The 19,558-nt window shown below is 43.4% G+C and overlaps 1 protein-coding gene and 1 long non-coding RNA gene across 15 annotated transcripts in view; one reads left to right on the top strand and one right to left on the bottom strand.

The window, feature by feature from the left end:
• Positions 1-378: 378 nt before the first annotated feature.
• Positions 379-19,558, bottom strand: part of Thrb (thyroid hormone receptor beta) — a 388,991-nt gene continuing 369,811 nt past the window's right edge. For all 14 annotated transcript variants that reach the window (XM_029469084.1, XM_029469083.1, XM_029469081.1 and 11 more), the window contains 3 exons: positions 11,978-12,124; positions 7,902-8,160; positions 379-5,023 (listed from right to left, as the gene is read on the bottom strand). In XM_029469084.1, coding sequence (XP_029324944.1) covers positions 4,782-5,023; positions 7,902-8,160; positions 11,978-12,124 — 648 coding nt within the window. In that variant the 3' untranslated portion in view covers positions 379-4,781. The remainder of the gene's footprint in view (positions 5,024-7,901; positions 8,161-11,977; positions 12,125-19,558) is intronic.
• LOC110308861 overlaps positions 16,749-19,558 on the top strand; it is a 93,085-nt gene continuing 90,275 nt past the window's right edge. The window contains exon 1 of the long non-coding RNA XR_003834806.1: positions 16,749-17,008. This is a non-coding gene — a long non-coding RNA (uncharacterized LOC110308861). The remainder of the gene's footprint in view (positions 17,009-19,558) is intronic.

The raw sequence follows: 19,558 nt of genomic DNA, 5'->3' as shown, positions 1-19,558 counted from the left end.
CTTCGGAAGAGCAGTCGGGTGCTCTTACCCAGTGAGCCATCTCACCAGCCCTGATGTAATCTTTATGATGCTAATTGTTCTTATCTTAAGGGACACTCCCCTCTGCTCCAAGTTCTCTGTTCTCTTTTCTTGAGAACCCCAACACTGTACTTTAATGGAGTTGCCTTAGATTTCTGTTGGATGTTTTGATGACGTCTGTTTGTCAGTCAGTTTGTCTGTCTGTGTTTCTCCCTTCTTTCCATATGCTCCCCAAAGTTGAACTCGTTCATCTTAGTAGATGTGCCTTGTATTTGTAATTCCTTCCCTGCCTCAGTGTTGAGGTGGGAGGCAGCCCCTTATATCCAGAAATATTTAAAGAAAGAGACAGGCAAATATATCTATTGTAAGCTTTTTCTTTTTTAGAATTTAAGCTTATGAGTACCTATGTCCACTATATTCATAATTACAATTTAATATCCGCATACAAAAGCTATGTAAAAATCCACTTTCCCAAATATACAAATTTTCTTTCTGGATAGTTTAAAACATTTGATCACAGATTTCAATGATTTTAGGCTGAAAAAAAAATCACCAATCTAGCAATAGCAATATCACTTAACACTGTTTGCAAAACACCAATCTTCCACTGACTATAAACCTCTCTATTCCATCCGTATCTTTTTGTTTTTGTTTCCATTTTTCTGATTCTCAGGGCATGAACACATTATGGGAAAAAGAATGGTCTTTATTGAAGAAAACATGGAAAACTACTTTGGCTATTTGATGTCAAGAGAAAGATGCCAACGTCACAAAGAACAGCCAAAAGGAGGCAGTGGTACAAGGCCATGTGAGTGCGCATGCGCCCTGATCATCTCCATCAGCAGCACAGCCCATGCCTACAATCTTGTTCTTTGTTTCACATTGTGCTCTGTTGAGTATTGTCTGTGTCCTCAGAGGAAAGACGTAACATCTGATTGTCTTGTGCATAAGGTGGGGTCAGTTTGAGCTGGGCAACAGAAAGCCACAAACAGTGTTTACTGCACAATATTGCTCTTGAAGGCGGCACTAATTAGTGTGGAAACACTAAAAATGTGTAAATTTTTCATTTGCAAACATTTATACAACACAGTAAAAAGTCTTTGATAAAGCCAAACCTTTTTTCTCCCTAGCCTTTTTTTTATATGTATATGTTTTATAGTCTTTTTTTCTTTAGAGATTAAAGTAAAATGTTTCAATTGTAAAAAATACACACCGGGCAAATCCTTACCTGGATAATAAATATCTATATCACAGTACAATAAAATTTCTTCTCTATAAAATTTAAATATGGATCAGTCTATCACTATCAAAAGAAACATTATTTTAATATTTCCATATTATTAAAATAACAGGAAAATTATAAGCTTATTTTAGGACCTGATGCCATCGCCACTGCAAAGGGCAGAAATTCAATTGTCTGTCATCTCTCATCGGAGAAGGACCGGTAGTTTGGTTATTCACTTAAATTAAGTTCATGAGAAAGGTTTAGCCTTATAAAACACTGGCTACATCTCAAAAACCGTAAGACTGATTTCATAATTTATGACTCATGCAGCAAAAGGTCAATATGACATGGATAGGCTTGAGTTCCACAGAATGAAGAGGTCTTACTGACAATGACATGCTCTGAAGAGGCTCAGCAGGTCGGGATGCTGGCTTGGGGAGAACTGAGTGTGAGGAGGCCAAGGTGGCAGGGCCAGCCTGCAGGTCACTGTGAGAAGGACCCTCCCCAAGATTGAACTGGGAAAGAGGCAGGGGATGCGCTGGGCTGAGGCTTCATCACATAAGCGCATCACTGAGGACTGAGGGTCAAGGGACTAGAAAAAGCTCAGAGGCAGCACGTGGTGTTTTCAGCAGAATCATGGAGAAGTTTTTTTTTGTTTGTTTGTTTGTTTTTTTTCCTTCCAGTTTCTGGAAGTTCTGCACATTTAAACTGAAGTGCGAAGTACACTTGAGGCAATGAACAGATATACGCACATGTGTACACATGCACATTTTTGCTGCATGTGCACAGCCTTCTTGTCCATAAATACCATTTGTCAGTGAGCATCCCAGCAGGATGAGTGTGTTTTCTTGACTGGAATGTCTCCCCACAGTGGAGCAGGTGTAAAGGTTCCTGCCACCATGTCCACACTTGATTTGAAAGTCTGGACAAGATTAGAAGAGAAAGATTTTTAAAAAGAGAAGAAAAAAATTTGGGAGGAAATCCCTTACAATCTAGTTTCATAAAATGAATTTCTCAAAGGCGTGTCTTTGGCTGTCCTGACCTACTATCATTCTGGTTCCTTCCCACCAGAAGACTGAAGCTCGCATGTTTTGTTCAGTATTCAACCCTAAACATGATTGCCAGAGCTGGGTCTGGTCCTGAAAGGTGGGCCTCTGTAGAGGGAGGGTCACTTTGCTGTGGCTGGCTGGGTTGTAAAGACTGGGCTAGTGCCCAATGCTTAATCCTTACAGCACTCTGAATGATTCTGGGTCAAACCCTGCACTAATGCCAGGGTTTCTGATTCCCTTTGAAAACTGTCAGAATCAGGAAACTTCCTTAGAAATTCTGCTGTCCTAGAAGTTTGTATGCCTGTGCAGGACTTGCCTCCCTGCCTCCCCCTCTCTCCCTTTGGAAGGAGAATTGGTCTCACAGCAACGTTTTGATTGTTTGGATGAAGGTCTTCCAGAAGAGCTGACATAGGGAACACATGTTTAATGAAGTTCCTGAAGCAGGAGGCCAGGTACAGGCTACCTCTGACATGTTCATACATGAATCTAATGGGGCTTCTTCCTTCTATTTAATCTCTTCAGCGATGTTTTATCTGGGAAGTCAGGCTAAGTCCTTTAGTGATAAACAATTTCTGCTTCCTTGGTTATTACCACAGTCTCTTGGGACTTTCAGCGCTGTGCCTCTAAGCTTTATGCCTCTAAGGCCATTCTGCCTTCCTCTGAATCAAATTCTCATTCTCACTCAAATTGATTGCCCAAATACATTCCTTTTTGAAGCTACAAATTTGAATATAAAAGAATTTTCAAAGACATCTTCTCTCTTTCCTGGAAGTCAAACAATAGGGAAGAGAAGAAGGGTTTTTGGAGTTCAACTCATTTCCCAGGAGGTAAGAAAACTGAAACTGTAAGGTCCTAAATCACCCAGGCTGCAGAGTGCAAATTAGAACTCAGGCAACCCGACTTCCAGCGAGGCCAAAGGCGCCCAGCAAGCCCAGCGGAGAGAAGCGAGTTTCCTTGCTTTTCACAGTGACTTCCTTTGCTTTTAGGTAATTCTTGCTGATATGGCTTGTTTTTTTCCCAGCATTTCCAGGCTAAGGCAGTGAAAGGCAGGCAAAGAATATTTTACATCTGCGAAGTCAGTGAAGAGTCAGTACATTCAGATGTATGTGTACAGTCTTTGCCCATTTTTGGGTAAGTTGTCACTACTTGTTGCTTAGAAACATCTACTCTACATGGTCATTGGGGATAGGTTGGGTAGCAGGTATGAATGGTCTGATGTATTTTATGAGGAATATTTGCCAGGGTAATGGTGTGTAAGCTACAGAAGATTTAGGAGAGAGAGAGAGAGAGAGAGAGAGAGAGAGAGAGAGAGAGAGAGAGAAGCTATTTAGTGCCTCAGAAACTAGGGAGGTGGGTGGCCACAGAGGTGAGATTGGGAGACAGTGATGGGATGGGACTGGGAGATATTTGTGAATAAGTAAAGCGCTTGCTGATCCAGGGAGAGCATTCCCCCTAATCTGACAGCCTATACCATGAGTAGTTTTTTTCCTTTGAATCTGATTGTTTCTGTACTGATCTTTTCCAGGGATTTTTCCAAACAAGCCTGGAATTTCCCCATGTGTCTCCCTGATTGGAAGATTCAGTCTACTGGGGAACATCATCAGCTCAACAGACACAGCCTAGACAAGACCTTTGTGAGCTAAGCTGGGAAGAGGACTGCTTCATAGGCCATCGAAAAGGGACTGCACTATGTAAACAGATTCGAGCTTTGTGGCTTGTGAATCTAAGGTGGAAAGGTGCCTTCCTGCTTGAGGTAACACCACGCACATTTTGGAAAGTATGCTTTAACATTGATGAAGATTTACAAGCTCTATGGGCATACTGAAAAAAAGACTTTCCTTGTGGCCTCAAACCAGTCAAGTAATACTCTTGTGCAACTTGAAGTAAATCATAAGGTTACAGAAGGCCATGGAAAGGAAAGTTGATTTTTTATGGTATGGATATTCCTGCACATTCCAAGTCAGGCTGCTTGGAGAACACGGGTGCTGGAAATGATGAGCTCCTGAGTAGAAACTGCTCCTTCTCCCCTTCTGTGATAAAAGCCATGCTCACCCAAAGGTGGCCTGGGCTCTACAGCTTCACCTTGCACACATCAGAATGGATCATGTTGGATCAAGATGACTGTGGTCTCGGTTTTAAGGCTTCTTTAGTCTTCTGAAATGCTGTTTGGCTTGCTTGAGTCTGCCCAGGGACAGATGGGAGCTGGTGATGACTTCATGCTGGTGAAATAATGATTGTACCCCACTCAGACTGCACTGCTGTAAGCCCTTCAAAGCATTCACACTAAGGACTGGAGAATAAAATGCAATGGTTACAAAGACCCACATTCAAAGAACAATTTCATCCAAGTCTATGCCATTGATGATCTGCTGACCATCTGATGATCTCACTTGACACAAAGAAACGAAGAAACAACAACAGAATGCTACAGGTGGAATGTAATGATACCCAGTCGTGCTGCAGGAATGACAAGAACTTGTCCAGTCCATTTAGTCCTCAAATACTTCTAAGAACAGAGGCGGGAAGAGCTCAGTGGGGCACTCCACCTTCATGTGGAGGAAGCGGCTGGCATGGCAGGCTCCAATCATCCGCAGGTCCGTCACCTTCATCAGGAGTTTGGGCCAAAAGTGTGTCACATGGTGCTTCCGGTAATTGATATAGTGTTCAAAGGCCAACAGGAAACTGTCTTGGTATTTCTCTATTCTCTCAACACAGGCTAGCCCTGGGCGATCTGAGGGGAGGAAGAAAGGGATTTGAATTCAGAGGTGGAAGAAGTGAGCTTGTCTGATTCAGTTACAGATCTGGGGACTTCACTGCTCCTAGGAGTGAGTGAGAATGCAGCTTAGGCTGTAGAGTATCAGACACCAAGGTTAAGATGGATAGCTCTGGTGGGGGAGGGGTGAAGTGCTGAGAGGGATACTGTGGTGGGGGAGGGGTGCAATGCTGAGAGGGATACTGTGGTGGGGGAGGGGTGCAATGCCGAGAGGAGTAATGTAGTGGGGGAGGGGTGAAGTGCTGAGAGGGATACTGTGGTGGGGGAGGGGTGCAATGCTGAGAGGGATACTGTGGTGGGGGAGGGGTGCAGTGCTGTGAGGGGCACTGTGGTGGGGGAGGGGTGTGTGCTGCTTCCTGGCAGCCATAATTTGAACAACTTCACTTTACCCTGAGCTTCTTATCATGATGCTCTTCCTCACCACAGGCATGAAAGCAATGGGATCAGTCAACTGTGGACACAAGCTTCTGGAACCATGAGCCAAGGTAAATCTTCCATCCCTCAAGTTGGTTTTATGGAGTGTTTGTCATAGTAATGTAAAAACAGACACATTTGCCTTCTCTACCTATTCTCTCTTCTTACTGACTTTTTCTGGAGGAAACATCTTATTACACAGTATTAAAATCCATTTTCCATAAGCTGATGATTACAATGAAAAGAAATGCCTGCAGAAAAGCTTATTAAATAATAAGTTTCTTTATTAAAGCCAAAGGTTATTGCTGAAGATTTTGTGTCCTTGAACACTTTCTTGTTAAAAAAAAAAGTGTTCAAAAGGGTAGTAAGTGTTGGAACAGTATAGAAGTCAGATTAGCCTCACATTGATTCTTTTTTTCTGCCTTCTTTAGGGCGTACACTTAGAAGATGTTTCAGAAGAAATAGCTTCCTTCCTATGTAAGTCAACATTATTTAGATGTGTCTTTCTACCAATAATGACTTAACTAAAACTTGCTTTCATTCCCTCCATGACTTTGAGTCCCACATATGTTCAATTTCTATTTTAATTTAGAGAGGCTGTATCACAAAGGTGGCCCTTAGAGAGGCACCAAATCATATTCCCCTGAGGACTCTCTCTTCCCTGAAACCCTGAGGGTCACATGACCACTGGTTGTAGCCTGAATACCAGCTGTGCAGTTCCCCCACTGTGAGAACTTTCTCCACCTGGGTGTCAATCTCTCAAAGTCCCCAAGGCCTTGATAGAATAAGTCTGGTTGCAATAATTTTATGTTACATATAGAATCTCATGAGGTAACAGTGAATATGTTGGTTCTATTGGTTAAAAGCAAGTCATAGGGAGGGTGTTACACCAGGGTTAGAACAGAAGATATTGGGAAAATGGAACCCCCTGGAGTCTGTCCAAAGTCACCCACAAGAGTTCAGTGTGCCATTCTGTCTATATTTGAAATTTTCCACAAACATAATTTTAAATATTATTGCTTAAAAAATATCTGCCATATCTAAATTTTATGTAGGAAATGAATTTCTAGATCAATTTAAAATTATTTAGAAAGTTTCAGCTCAGTAAAGAACTCTGAAGATGTCTGTGACTCAGGTTTTATGGATGTTTAGCCACATACCTGATAAATAGTTTTTTAGCCTCCTGAACATTGGCTTGACATATCCATGACCTCTAAGTGTAACTAGCTGATGGTGTCAGAAAATGACAAGTACTAAAGAAATAAAAACCTAACCTATTCTGAAATGAAGAGGAGAGCCTGAACCAATTTTCTGTATTTTAAGACTAGCTGCCCTTAAACAATACAGTGTGCTTTGCAATTATTTATTATGATGTAAATAAAAAGAGGATGGATCAGCTCTGTTATTAAACCTCCACTGTTGGGAGCCAGAGTTCTAATAGATATTGGTTAAAAAGATGGTGGTAGATTAAAGACAGCATCATGTCCTCCCTGGTGGATGACTGGTGAGGTCACTGTTGAATGGGTTGGAGCTGGAGCTAGTTGGTCAATAGAATGTGGCCGTGGATTTAAGTCTGGTCAGCTTTTGTTTTCACAGGCTTGAAGCCCTCCCTCTTGGAACCCGGCAGCCATGTAAGGGTCTGAGTACTCTTTCAGAGGAAAGGATGCTGGGTGCAACCTCTGCAGCCATGTTCAGCTCTAGCTCTGGCAGTCTCAGATGCCTTAAGCCAGTTTTGGGTTGGTGTGCTGTTCAGTAAGAGGAAACTAAAACTTGAGCCAAGTGATCCACAGGATGGCACTATCTCTCACATCTATACCTAGCATCTGCAAAGGCACAAACAGGCAGGGGTAGATGAACTATCTGCAAATGGGGTCATTTCACAGGGCTCCAGCTGCCTCTGCCCACCTTCCCCTATCCAAATTGGGCATCATACCAAGACTTAGCTACCTTAGTCAGTCTTCACAATAATACAGTGAGATAAATATTTTAATTTCAACTTTATTTGGAGATATGTAAATTCAGGCATCTGAATGGTAAGATGCTGGTTGGGACTTAATACTAATGTTCTGCGAGTGAGGCTGGGACTTGTAGCTGTCAGAACCCAAGGCCAAGGCAACACACACTTCTGAAATGCCACAGATATAAGTGTTTCCACAAACAATTTCAAAGAGCACCTGAGTTAGAGGCCAGTGTGGTCTATGCAGTTAGTTCCAAGCTAGTCAGAGCTATAGAGCCTCAGACCCTAGATAACCCCTCATTCAGCTCTCTGTCAATTGACCCTTCTAGTTTCTGGATGCTAGAGAGCCAGATAAGACTCAGAAACTAAAGGGAGACAGACAACCCATTAAGTGATGTGAATTAGCACTAGACCCCCCACCCCAAGAAGCTCTTCTCACACCCTTGAGAATCTCAGCACACTCACCTGAAGACATTAGCAGGACAGCCTGAAGCAGGGCAACCTCAGTGTCATCCAGGTTGAAAGATGACAGAGACATGCCCAGGTCAAAGATGGCATCTGACACCACCCCTAGACCCCCATTTTTCAGCTGGCCTCGTGTCACTGCCATTTCCCCATTCAAAGTTAGAGTCTCACTGTCTGGGTCATAGCGCACAGCAGCTCGAAGGGACATGATCTCCATGCAGCAGCCTTTGAGGAGGATGATCTGGTCTTCACATGGCAGCTGAAAAGAAGCAGGCACATAAGCACAGAACAGAGGACGAGTGCCAGCTAGGGTGTTGGAAAAACAACCACAGAGCCTTGGTGGCCAACCTAGGTCTGTATCCTCTGCAGCCCCTACTCTCATTCTCTACCTGGAGGGACACTTACAAACCATGTTTGTTGTAAGGTACACTCAGAACCATGTTTGTTCTGAGACAATCTCCTATGTAGTTCTGGCTGGGTTGGAATTTACTATGCAGACTAAGCTGGCCTTAAAGTAGTGGCAATCTGTCTCTGCCTCCCAAATGCAGGAGCTACAGGTATGTAATAACACGCTCAGACTACAACTACTTAAAAAAATGTATATGAGTGTTTTGACTGCACACATGTCTATGCACCCAAAGAGGTCATTGGATCCTTAGAACTAGAGGTATGGGTGGTTGTGAGCTGCATGTTGGTGCTGGGTTCTCTGGGAGAACAGCCAGTGCTCTTAACTGCTGAGCCATCTCTCCAGCCCCCTCAATCACTGTTTTTAAATCTCCAGGCTGGTTAATTTCAGTAGTTTACATTTCTTTTAGCACAGGTCTTCAACTGGTATTATAGTCATGCAGAAGTCTCCATCAGCCCTTCATTCTGAGTTTTACTTGAAAGTGCGGCTGAGCAGAGTTCAAGACTCATCTTCTTTTATTGTGTGTAGCTCTTGCTGGTCAGTGGGCAACTGAGTTTTTCAGAAAGTACAAAACTAGAAGGTGCCAGATGCAAGTGACTAAGGTAGTACAAGCTTTGCTCATTGTCAACAAGCAAATCCCGGGCAGAGGTGAAGCCAGAATCCAGTGTCCTGGCTTAGAGGTTTCTATATTTGGTGACCTAGATACCAGAGTCAATGGACAAGCTAGCTCTTTCTGCTCAGATTTCAGGGTCATTTAAAGCTTATTTGGTCACCATGCTATTTAGGTTTTATGACAATGGGCTAGTAAAACTTTACAACAGAACTCTGTGTGACAAAATAGTAAAAATAGAAAATTATTTTCTGGGATTGGAGAGAAAGTTCAAGAATTCAATATTGATGTCATTTGAAAGGGTCTGAATGACTGTTCCATCTTCTGTTTCTTGTCAAAATTTACACAGTCATCTCAGTTAAACTTCACAGTAAGGTAAACATTTGAATTCCAGTTTCATTCACACATGTGATAAACAGGCACTCAGACTTCAATGTCCTAGTATGCCTGGCATAGGGATATTTTGTAGGTAAGGCTGGGATTTGAAACTATCTCTATCACAATTCAAGGCCAACACATCTCAATATGTAAACCATGCAAGACTATGTAAACTGTACATAGTGTCTAAGTCTTCCCTGAAACTGCTGGAGCTTCTCTTTGGAGGTGAGGACTCTTGACTAGTCCAGGTTAGGTTACTTTATGCAACTAAAAGCAATCCTGCTGGAAGACACTGAGAAGTCTACTTCTGTTCAGTAGTCAGCCTATTCAAAGTTCAACTTTAAACTTTTTATTTCTCTATGAGAAACAGGCATCTATGTCTAACGATTCTATTTGATAACGCATTAAAGATTTGCTTTTGTTTAAGTCCTGACTTGTTTTAATTATATCTTTGGATGCCTGACTTAAGAGGGAGTTGGAAGGAGGAAGGCTGAGCTAGGTTTACAGATAGCAGGGAGGACTGGCTGGAGAGAACAGAAAGGAACCTGTTCCAGCTCCTCTAGGACTCTATGTGGGTCTCATCCTTAGTGTCACCCAGGAGCCCAGATAATGCTCACACACTGCTGAGCCCACTCTAGAGAAGAACCATTCAGCAGACCTAGAAGTGTGAGCCAAATAACCCCTTTCTTCTCCCAAGTTTCTTTTGGCTAAGTTTGCCCGAACAACAGGAAGGAAATTAGAAATGGTACTATTTGTTCATCATCTAGAATGATCATAAATATTAATTAAAATATTAGAAATCAGAAGGAAGAACGTGTTTTCTCTGTCTCAGTTCCTATCCTTAGGCTACTGCTCTGTTCTTCTGGGTATGGATTCTATGGATGCTCAAAAATAAGCAATAAGACATTTCCCCCTCCAGTATCTGATTCACCCTCATTCCAGCTGGGCTGTCCTTACTGTAAACTCACAGCACAGATGAGCTGGCAGTTAAGGCAGCAGATGCTCATCCTAGACAAGGAGACTTGGTTCTCTCAGCTGAGGAAGAACTATACACTACTCTCAAAGCTTATGGAAGAGGCTCACTACAGTCTGTGCTGTATCTATATGCTAACTTTCTGGGCTTCCTTGAAGGTGTGAGAGCAATGGTCTGACACCTAATGGAATTTTGCAAAGGGAGATAGATGTTCCACAGAGGATACCATCAGCCCTATTAGGTTCAGAAAGTCAGAGGCAGGATGGAAATGTCATGATGAACTTGAGCCTGGAAGACAGCATAGTCAGGATATGCTGCTTGAACCTGACCCTGTTCCCAAAATCCATGGGTTTTTACTTTTTAAAGCCAGGTGTGGTGGTGGTAGTAGCAACTTGTAATCCTAGGGCAGGGGAGGAAGAGACAGGGGAATTGCTGGAGCTGGCCTAGCCTACTTGGAATGTTCCAGAAAGACAAAGAGAAGAAATAACAGCATCAGTAGCTAAGATGTTTGCAGTGTTTGTCACTCAGGCAGGGCAGAAGGACAACACTCTAAATGTATGCTCCTATCTGAACATGCCAACTGCTTTAAAGAGACACCAGTGTAAATCTCAAAGATGACATGACTCAGGTCAGACAGTCATGACCAGGATTCTTGCACATCCCCTGTAGTGGCTCTGTTCTCTGCTGTAGGATAGCACTGTCAAAGTGATACAGAATGTAAGCTGAGGTGAGATGAAACATGTGCTAAGAGAGGGGGGAAGTGTCTTTGAGGGAAAGCATGGGCTCTGTTGGGTGAGCTTTCCAGGCCCCAGAGAGGGCACTGAGATCAAGCTCCTAGGGAAGAAGAGATCCCCCACAGAGACAGTGAGAGTCTTGCTGTGAGGGCCATTTGGCTTCAATTCTTATGGCTGAAATAATGGTACTTGCAGAATATAAATAAGAATATATTATGTAAAGCTTAGCTTAGGAGAATTAACAGAACATAAAATACTTCCATCTGAAAACTTACCACTTGACATAGTGGGTGGTGGTGTTATTTAGAACTTTTTTTTTCTACAGAATGGTGCACTCATTAAGGGAAATAAGCTTATCACATTATGATGCTGAAGAGTGAGTGTGGAGGAGGCTTTTTCAGAAAGGACCCTGTTCTGTGCATTTATCTTCAAATATTGCAGGATGGTATTTCAGACTTTTAACGATAGCAGTAGACCAAGATCATGAGCTGGCATAGTTCTTTATAGACATTGACGTGTGGCCTGTAGCACTTCTGCAAGTGGAGAAGCCAAGGTTTTTCCCTGACTTGAAGATAATAAATTGTAATTTCCATTAAAAAAAAAAGAACTGATCACATAGCCATCTCTGGGATATTCTGTAGAAGGGCTATAGATGTAAGTTCAAACTGCAGCAATTTTGCTAATATCTTTTTACTAAAATTAGCAAATAAGCTAATTTTGTCCCTCACCCAGCAATGGCTTTAGAGAGAAGGGGAACCAGTCCTTTTCTTTTGACAGTACTGGGAATAGATCCAAGGTCAGACATACAAGGCAAGTGCTCTCCCACTGAGCTGCAGCCCTGGCAGACATTCTCACTTTGCACCAACTCTGCTTTCCTAGCGTGGAGTTCTCCTGATTGCTATTAAACAATATCCTGCACTCTTGGAAATGGAGCTATAAAGAAAAGTGACCCAGACAGAAGAGCCATGTCCTTACCTCACAAAACATGGGCAACTTTTTGGCAAAATCCACCACTCTGGTAATTGCTGGTGTGATGATTTTTGTAAAATGACTGAAGGCTTCCAGGTCAACCTTGCCACCTTCTGGGGCATTCACAATGGGTGCTTGTCCAATGTCTTCTGGCTGAGGAGGAGAAGTGAGAACAATTTCAGCAAAGCTGAAGAAACCTAGGTTTATTACAGCCGTCATATGGTAGGGCTAAAGGACTGTTTTTTCTGGTTGCCCTTGTGTGTTGACAAAGTGGATAACTTTCACATCAATTATGTCTTTGACCAAACGTGTATATGTTGGCCATTGCTTTAATACCCCCATCCTCATCCCCCACAAGGGATAATGCTCATAGGATTGTTGATGAAAAGAAGTGGGAAGAGGAAGGGAGGGAGGGAGGGAGGGGGGAAAGAAAGAGAGATAGGTATATGTTGCTGGCACAAGGGTCATACTTGTCTGTGGTAAGAATTCTAGGTCACTAGTGGGCACATTCAGAGCACTGTGTGTTTTGGGGTGTGTGTTGGGAAAGTAATGGACACATGGACAGTAATGGAGGCACACAGCTGGTGAGCCCTAATAAGCCCTCGGGCTTCTAAATGTGGATTCCAGTTTGAGGTGTTCTCTGCTGAGCATTGAGGGTGACAATCTCTCAGCTCTCTGCAGGGAACTCAGTTGTACAAACAGGGCAAACCTTAGGGCAGGTGGGACATCAGCTTATCTTTTATGTCCCCAGAGTTCTTTGCTGTTTACTTGCTCGAAGACAATCCACAACTTCACTGGGATGGTGAATTGTTTATCACTTGGGGGATGTTCTCAGGCCTTTTTGGACCTGATTATTCAAAATCACGGTTTTAGCCCAGCCTTAAGTGATTTGTGCATGGTAGACTCCCCATATCCACAAGCCACCTGTCTTCAGTGAGCATTCTCCACTAGGGTTATTTTGTGCTGTTTCTGTATTTTCCATGAGGACCAGCCTCTTTACTGCCCATTCTTGTCTTTGTGATACCATGTATTAACATATATTAACATAATACATGATACACATGGCTTAACAGCACATGGATGCCAGCCTCTACTTCTCTATCCCATGTTGCTCACACAAGTCTAGGCCTTTGAATAAGTCCAAAAGCAGGAAATGAAACATGTCTGTAACACCTGTTCACATTCTGACACCTGGAAACAAGTGGTGTCTACAAGCAGCCTCTAGGTGTTGTGGATGCCACCAAAACCACCAGAGACTCATGGGTGTGGGATGGCAGCCATCTTTGTCTAATACTATGTGAACAGGTGTGAAGAAGACTTGGTTTCTCCAAACACCCAGCGGTGGGAGTGGGGAGTGGGGAGTGAGAGTGGTAGGTGGAACATAAGACACTGTGGCCCGAAACTTCACTGTATTCCAGATTTCTATGCTTCACCTATTGGGTTTGAACCTGGAACCAGGTGGAACTAGAGGATCTGTCTTTGCACAGATGTTGTGGGATGTGCTGCTACTGGTAGTTTGGAGCCACTCTGAGGATGCCAGGATGTCACTGAGCAAATTCAGCTTGGAGCACTGCAGCAACCATCTTTCTCCCTACACTCTGTCAGTGGTTATACCTCATAGGACAGCAGATAACTCTTATCCTCAAGTTGCCTATGTATCAGGAGCCACAGGAGCAGCCAGGCCCTGCAAGCCTTGGGGAGAATTTCAAGGATGTGTGTGTTCACAGCAAATGTGAGCAGTGCTGTCCTTGTTGAAATTACCTATAGGACCATGTGGTTTTGTCGTCGTTGTTGTTTCCTGTTTTGGAGGTTGTGAATGGACAGATCTGGGTTCTGTCATGTTTTTGTGGTGAATGGAGGCATTTGAGGTAACTGGTGACATGGCTTTTCTAGACACAGATCAGTTAGATAGACTAATGATGAATCAATTCCTGTCCCACTTTCTGTCATTGCCTGAGCTAAAGAAAAATGAATGTCAACCCTCTTTTGGATTCCTGCATCTAGAGAATATCCTTGTTGGCTTGTATATTTTCTTCTTCCCCTGAAAAGGAGGCTGCTCTTGCCTCCTGTCTTCTTCACAAGCCTGTTAGGAAGGAAGGTCAGCTGCTAAATAAACATGGCCATATATTGACAAGGTAGGGAGTTTTGAGTTAAAATTATCGAATATATGTAGTGTATATATGTGTTCCTATGTGTGTACATATGCATTGGCATATGTCATGTCATATGTGTGCATGTAGAAGCCAGGGTTGACATCAGGTGCCTTCTTCAGTTTCTTTCTAGATACTGCTGCTCATCATAATGATGAATTTTAATTTATTTTAAAAATGTATTTATTTTTATTTTATGTTTACAGATATTTTACCTACATGCATACATTATATGTGCATATGTTTGTGTGTGTGTGTGTGCATGTGCACCATATATGTGTCTAGTGGCCGTGGAAACCAGAATAAGGCATTAGATCCCTAGGAACTGGAGTTACAGATGGTTTTGAGGTACCATGTGGGTGCTGGGAATTGAGCCTAGGCCTCCCTGGAAGAGCTGCCAGTGTTTTTAACTGTTGAGTCATCTCTTTATTCCCAGATTATGGTTTTTTTGAAAATTTTTTATTAGATATTTTCTTCATTTACATTTCAAATGCTATCCCAAAAGTCCCCTATACCCTCCCCCGCCCAGCTCCACTACCCACACACTCCCATTTCTTGGCTCTGGAGTTCCCCTGTACTGGGGCATATAAAGTTTGCAAGACCAAGGGGCCTCTCTTCCCAATGATGGCCGACTAGGCCATCTTCTGCTACATATGCAGCTAGACACACGAGCTGTGGGGGTACTGACTAGTTCATATTGTTGTTCCACCTATAGGGTTGTAGACCCCTTTAGCTCCTTGTATACTTTCTCTAGCTCCTCCATTGGGGGCTCTGTGTTCCATCCTATAGATGACTATGAGCATCCACTTCTGTATTTGCCAGGCACTGGCATAGCCTCACAAGAATAAAATACCAATGGAAGGAGTTACAGAGACAATGTTTGGAGCTAAGATGAAAGGATGGACCATCCAGAGACTGCCCCACCCAGTAGTCCATTCCATAATCAGCCATCAAACGCAGACACTATTGCATATGCCAGCAAGATTTTGCTGAAAGGACCAAGATTATGTTTTGAGACAAGGTCTCTCACTTAATGTGGAACTCACTGATTCAGCTAGCTGGCCTATCCAGTGAGCTCCAGGGATCTGAATATCTCTGTCTTCCTAGTGCTGGGATTTCAGGAATATACTCTGCCTATGTGTTGTGCTGAAGACCTAAGCCCAGATACTCATGCTTGCATAGCAAGCACTTTACCAACTGGACATCTCCCCAGCACCCAAACATTCAAACATCCACGGGGCAGGTCTAATCTGACTATCGAAATGGTCAGCCCAGTGTCCTGGACAATGCTTCTGCCTACCAGTTTCCATTTCATCTGCTAGTAGAAAAGCAGGGGAATCACTTCCTGTGACCAATGATTTGAAAGACTGAGGAAAATCATGCAAGGGAATATGGCAACGATAAAATTACAGCTTAGATGCAACTTCACAGGCTTTTCTGAAGGGAAATAAACAGCAGAGTAGAAAAAAGCATTCTGTTGTATCATTAGGGTTTGTTTCCATAATGGACCTCAGGTACTAGGAAGTGGTATGTGTGAAGAAGAAGATTGTGTGAGGAGGTGAGCTGCCTCCTGGTACAGAGAAATCAGACAGCAGAATGCAAACACCTATGTGGCTTCCCTGTAGATTTTCACCAATAAGGACTGCACATTGCTGGGTTCGTGATGAATCTGTTAGCTTATTGTGACTAGTTGTCTTGGGTACTAAGGATCATATGCCCAGTATGTAACTGTGCCCTGATACCAAGCTCCAGCATCAGCTTGTGTTTACCTGTGGAGAGAGGGCCTGCTTAGCTGCCTTAGCTTGCTCAGAGGGCATTCCAACAGTAGCACTGACATCTGTCCTCTAAGCCCTAGATGAGCCACCTGGCTTAGCACATCTGACTTTACCACCTTTATCCCACAGATTGCCTGTCTTTTCTACTGCATCTCTCTCTCTGGATCTTTCATTCCTCTGAAGTCCCTTACTTCAGTCTGTTGTCTCTGTTCACTGAATTCTGTCTACTCCTATACATTTTGCTAGATGACCTCATCTGAAATGATGTTGATCGTCTCTGCATACTTATGGTGGCCAGTGGGGGTCACTTTTATGGCACTGAACATCTCTTACTCTTATTTTTCACAGTTATATAGGCACTTATCAAAGATAGAGCCTTCTCAAAGGGAAAGGACAAAGCCTTTGTGTTTCTGCCTGATGTTCACCAGGCCTTTGGATGAAGTGGGGCAGACCGCTTTCTTGTTCATACATGACCTTGCCAGTACATACCCAGTAAGTACTATAGGCTAGATTTCACTCTTGATGCTGAGATTACAGCAGTGAACAATGTCTCTCATAAGATAAACTGCCTCATGGTAAGGGATGATAGGCAAGAAAAAGAAACTCACTGAAGAATTATGGTTTGTGATAAGCCTGGAGATGACATGTCCACCATGGTCAGGAGACAGGGGGCACCAAGGTCCTGGTGACAAGCAAAGTAGTCAAGGCTTTGGACTGAAGAATGTCAAGGAGCCGTTCATGGAGTTGAAGGAGAAACATTCAAGGCAAGGAAGAAGCCAGTGGTTCTATTTTGAATAGGAAGCGTTCCTCATGGTTTCACATACTCCACACTCCCTGGGGTGCTGTTTGAGAAGTTATGTAACCTTCAGGAAGTGGAGTGGGACTGGAGCAAGTAGGTCACTGGCAGGTAACCTACCAGGTTTATAGTCAAGCCTCCACTTCCCGTCTCTTTGCAACTTCCTGAGTGTTGATGCCAGGTGGCCAGATGTCTCCTGCTCCTACTGTCGTGCCTTCTTGGCCATTATGATGGCTAGTTTTTTTACATCAAATTGATACAAGCTGGGAAAGGAGGAAATCTCAAATAAGGACATGCCTCTGTATGATCTGGCAAGGTACTTTTTTAAATTAATGATTGATGGGGAAGGGCCCAACTCATTTCAGGTGTCTATCCCTGGGCTGGTGGTCCTGGGTTTTGTAAGAAAGTAAGCTGAGCATAGGGAGCAAGCCAGTAGGCAGCATCTGTCCGTGGCCACTACATCAGCTCCCTTAGGTTCCTGCTCTGCATGAGTTCCTGTCCTGACTTCCTCAGTGATTATCTGTTACCTGAAAGTATAAGATGAAATAAACCCTTTCCTTCCCAAGTTGCTTTGGTCATGGTATTTTACTGCAACAATAACCCTAACTAGTATGGCCATGAGGGACTATTTTTCTCGAACTGTAATCCAGAATAAATCTTCCCTCCTTGAAACTGTTCTTGTCAAGGATTTGGCCAAAATATCAAGAAGAGTAACTGATATAGCAGTGCAAAGTTCTGAGGACAGAAAAGAGACCCAGGTGGTAAAGCCTGGCAGAGAACTATCATTTTCAGTTCCATGGACCACAGGAGGACAGAAACATCTTCTAAATACAAAACAATGCTCACTGAAGGGCCACAGTGAGGACAGAGGCTAGATGAAGTATATGGCTGTTTGGTTTGGGAAGGGATGAGCAATGAGAAGCTGCTGTGGCAGGTTGAGGTGGGCTGGACTATGGGCTCACTGTAAAACATCCAGAAATGGAGACCCTATGAAGATTCACTGGCACTCCCAGCTCCCTAGCTCCTCTGGGCAGTAGGGACAGAGAGGTATAAAATGGGGTTCAGGTGTGTGTACAGGTGTGGCATCTGGCCCATTCAGCACTGGGGAGGCTGAAGTTACACAGACCTCTGCCAGCTGGCTCTCTGGGTTGAGGTTTCCTTAGCATTGTTTCAGGTAAGTAGGAAATGTGGCCAGTTGGCCTTGTTGCAAATGGACGGGTGAAAGCCAAGAACATCTTGGCTTAGTCTGGCAGCTCCTTGGCACTGGCAGAGTGGCATTAAACCAGGTGGATGAGTTTTTCTCTCTGTTCAGCATATTGTCTGCTCACACCATTGGAAAACAGGGCCCTGGTGCCTTGGACCTGACTCCAGGCTTACTCGTTCTGGGATGAATGAGGTAAGATGAGAGTTGTACAGTATAGGGAAGATGCCTGGAGCACAAGATGCCAGGCACCTCTGTGTCCATTCCAGTGATTAGTTTTACCCCAGCTGAGGTGGACACAGGGAAAATGACCATAAAGGGAAAGAAATAACTAACTCAAGCTTACACAATTAGGAAGGGTTAGAGCCAGGCAGTCTGGCTCCAGTGTCTGCTCCTGAAGCTAGGCTCTCCTGCTTGTTTCTGAAGTTTCTGATTGTGCCCTGACCTCATAGACCACACATGGACCTCTCTGATCCTTCAGTCTGTGCCCAGTCTGATACTGTCTCAGCTGAGAATGTGGTCATCAGGCAGTGACTCGGCAGGGGTAGAAAGGGCAGACTTGCCCTGACTTGAAAGGCCACATTTCATTTTTGTACAGAAAGTTTGCCAGCTACACCTCTGTAATGAACCAGGGAGGAAAACAGATGGGCTGTGTACCCAGATAATGCTGTACACAGCTCACCGCAGTGGGCATGGATTTTGTGCCAATGTCTTCCTGCCTCCCTGGGAGAGGGTAGAAACGAGCCTGCCTCCTCAGTCTGATTCTGCCTTCATAACAGTGTCTTCAGTGTTGAAAACATCTCTGTTACCCCTCAGTGACTGAAGTAGATTGAAGAATATCATGGAAAGAATATGATTTGAATGCTTTGAACGTGACTTGACAGCATGGCTTTAGGTTCATTATGGATCTTGCAAACGTTTCTCACTTGCCAAACACTCATTTTCTCAGAAAAAAGTACAAGTCTGGGAAGCAGATCAAATCACCATCGCTTTTTCTGACTTGGCTGGATCCTGACCTTAAAGGATAAATGATGAAGTAGCTCCTTTGGGGGACCAGATACTCACCCCTAATCAATGAATAGGTGCAGCTTCCATGACAGCATGAGTCATCCCTCATGGCTACTGCACTATTAAGGTCACAAGCCTGTCATATTCTTTTCCAGAACAAGGTGGGACATTAGAACATAAAAATTAATGAATTCGTATGCAGTGTTCTAAATACATCAGCCATGTAGGAAATGTAAACCCTAAAAGGTTCGTTTGACTATGGAAAGATCATAATTATGGAAAACTTTTGGTACATGTATAGTGTTCTAGTTTGCTTTCTGTTGTTGTGATAAAACAATCCCACCAAAAGCAACTTAGGGGAGGAAAAAGCTAATTTAGCTAATTTAGCTTATACCTTCCTTGTCATAGCCTTTTATTAAGGGGTACAAGGGCAAGAATTCAAGCAAGAGTTTTCTCATACAACTCAGCCCATATCAGACAGTCCCCTCTTATATCAATACAATTCTTTACAGAATTGTCACATAAGTCACAAGTTAATCTGATCTGGATAATTCCTCAATTGAGGCTTCTCCTTTCAGGTTCTCTAGGCTGTGTTAAGTTGGCAGTTAAGGCTAACTAGACAGAACTGTTAGCTATGGTGGTTTTTTTTTTTTTTTT

Source organism: Mus caroli, chromosome 14 (assembly GCF_900094665.2).
Source record: "Mus caroli chromosome 14, CAROLI_EIJ_v1.1, whole genome shotgun sequence".
Classification (NCBI taxonomy): domain Eukaryota; kingdom Metazoa; phylum Chordata; class Mammalia; order Rodentia; family Muridae; genus Mus; species Mus caroli.
The sequence above is the reverse complement of the archived record's forward strand: the minus strand, read 5'-3'. Positions and strand labels throughout refer to the sequence as shown.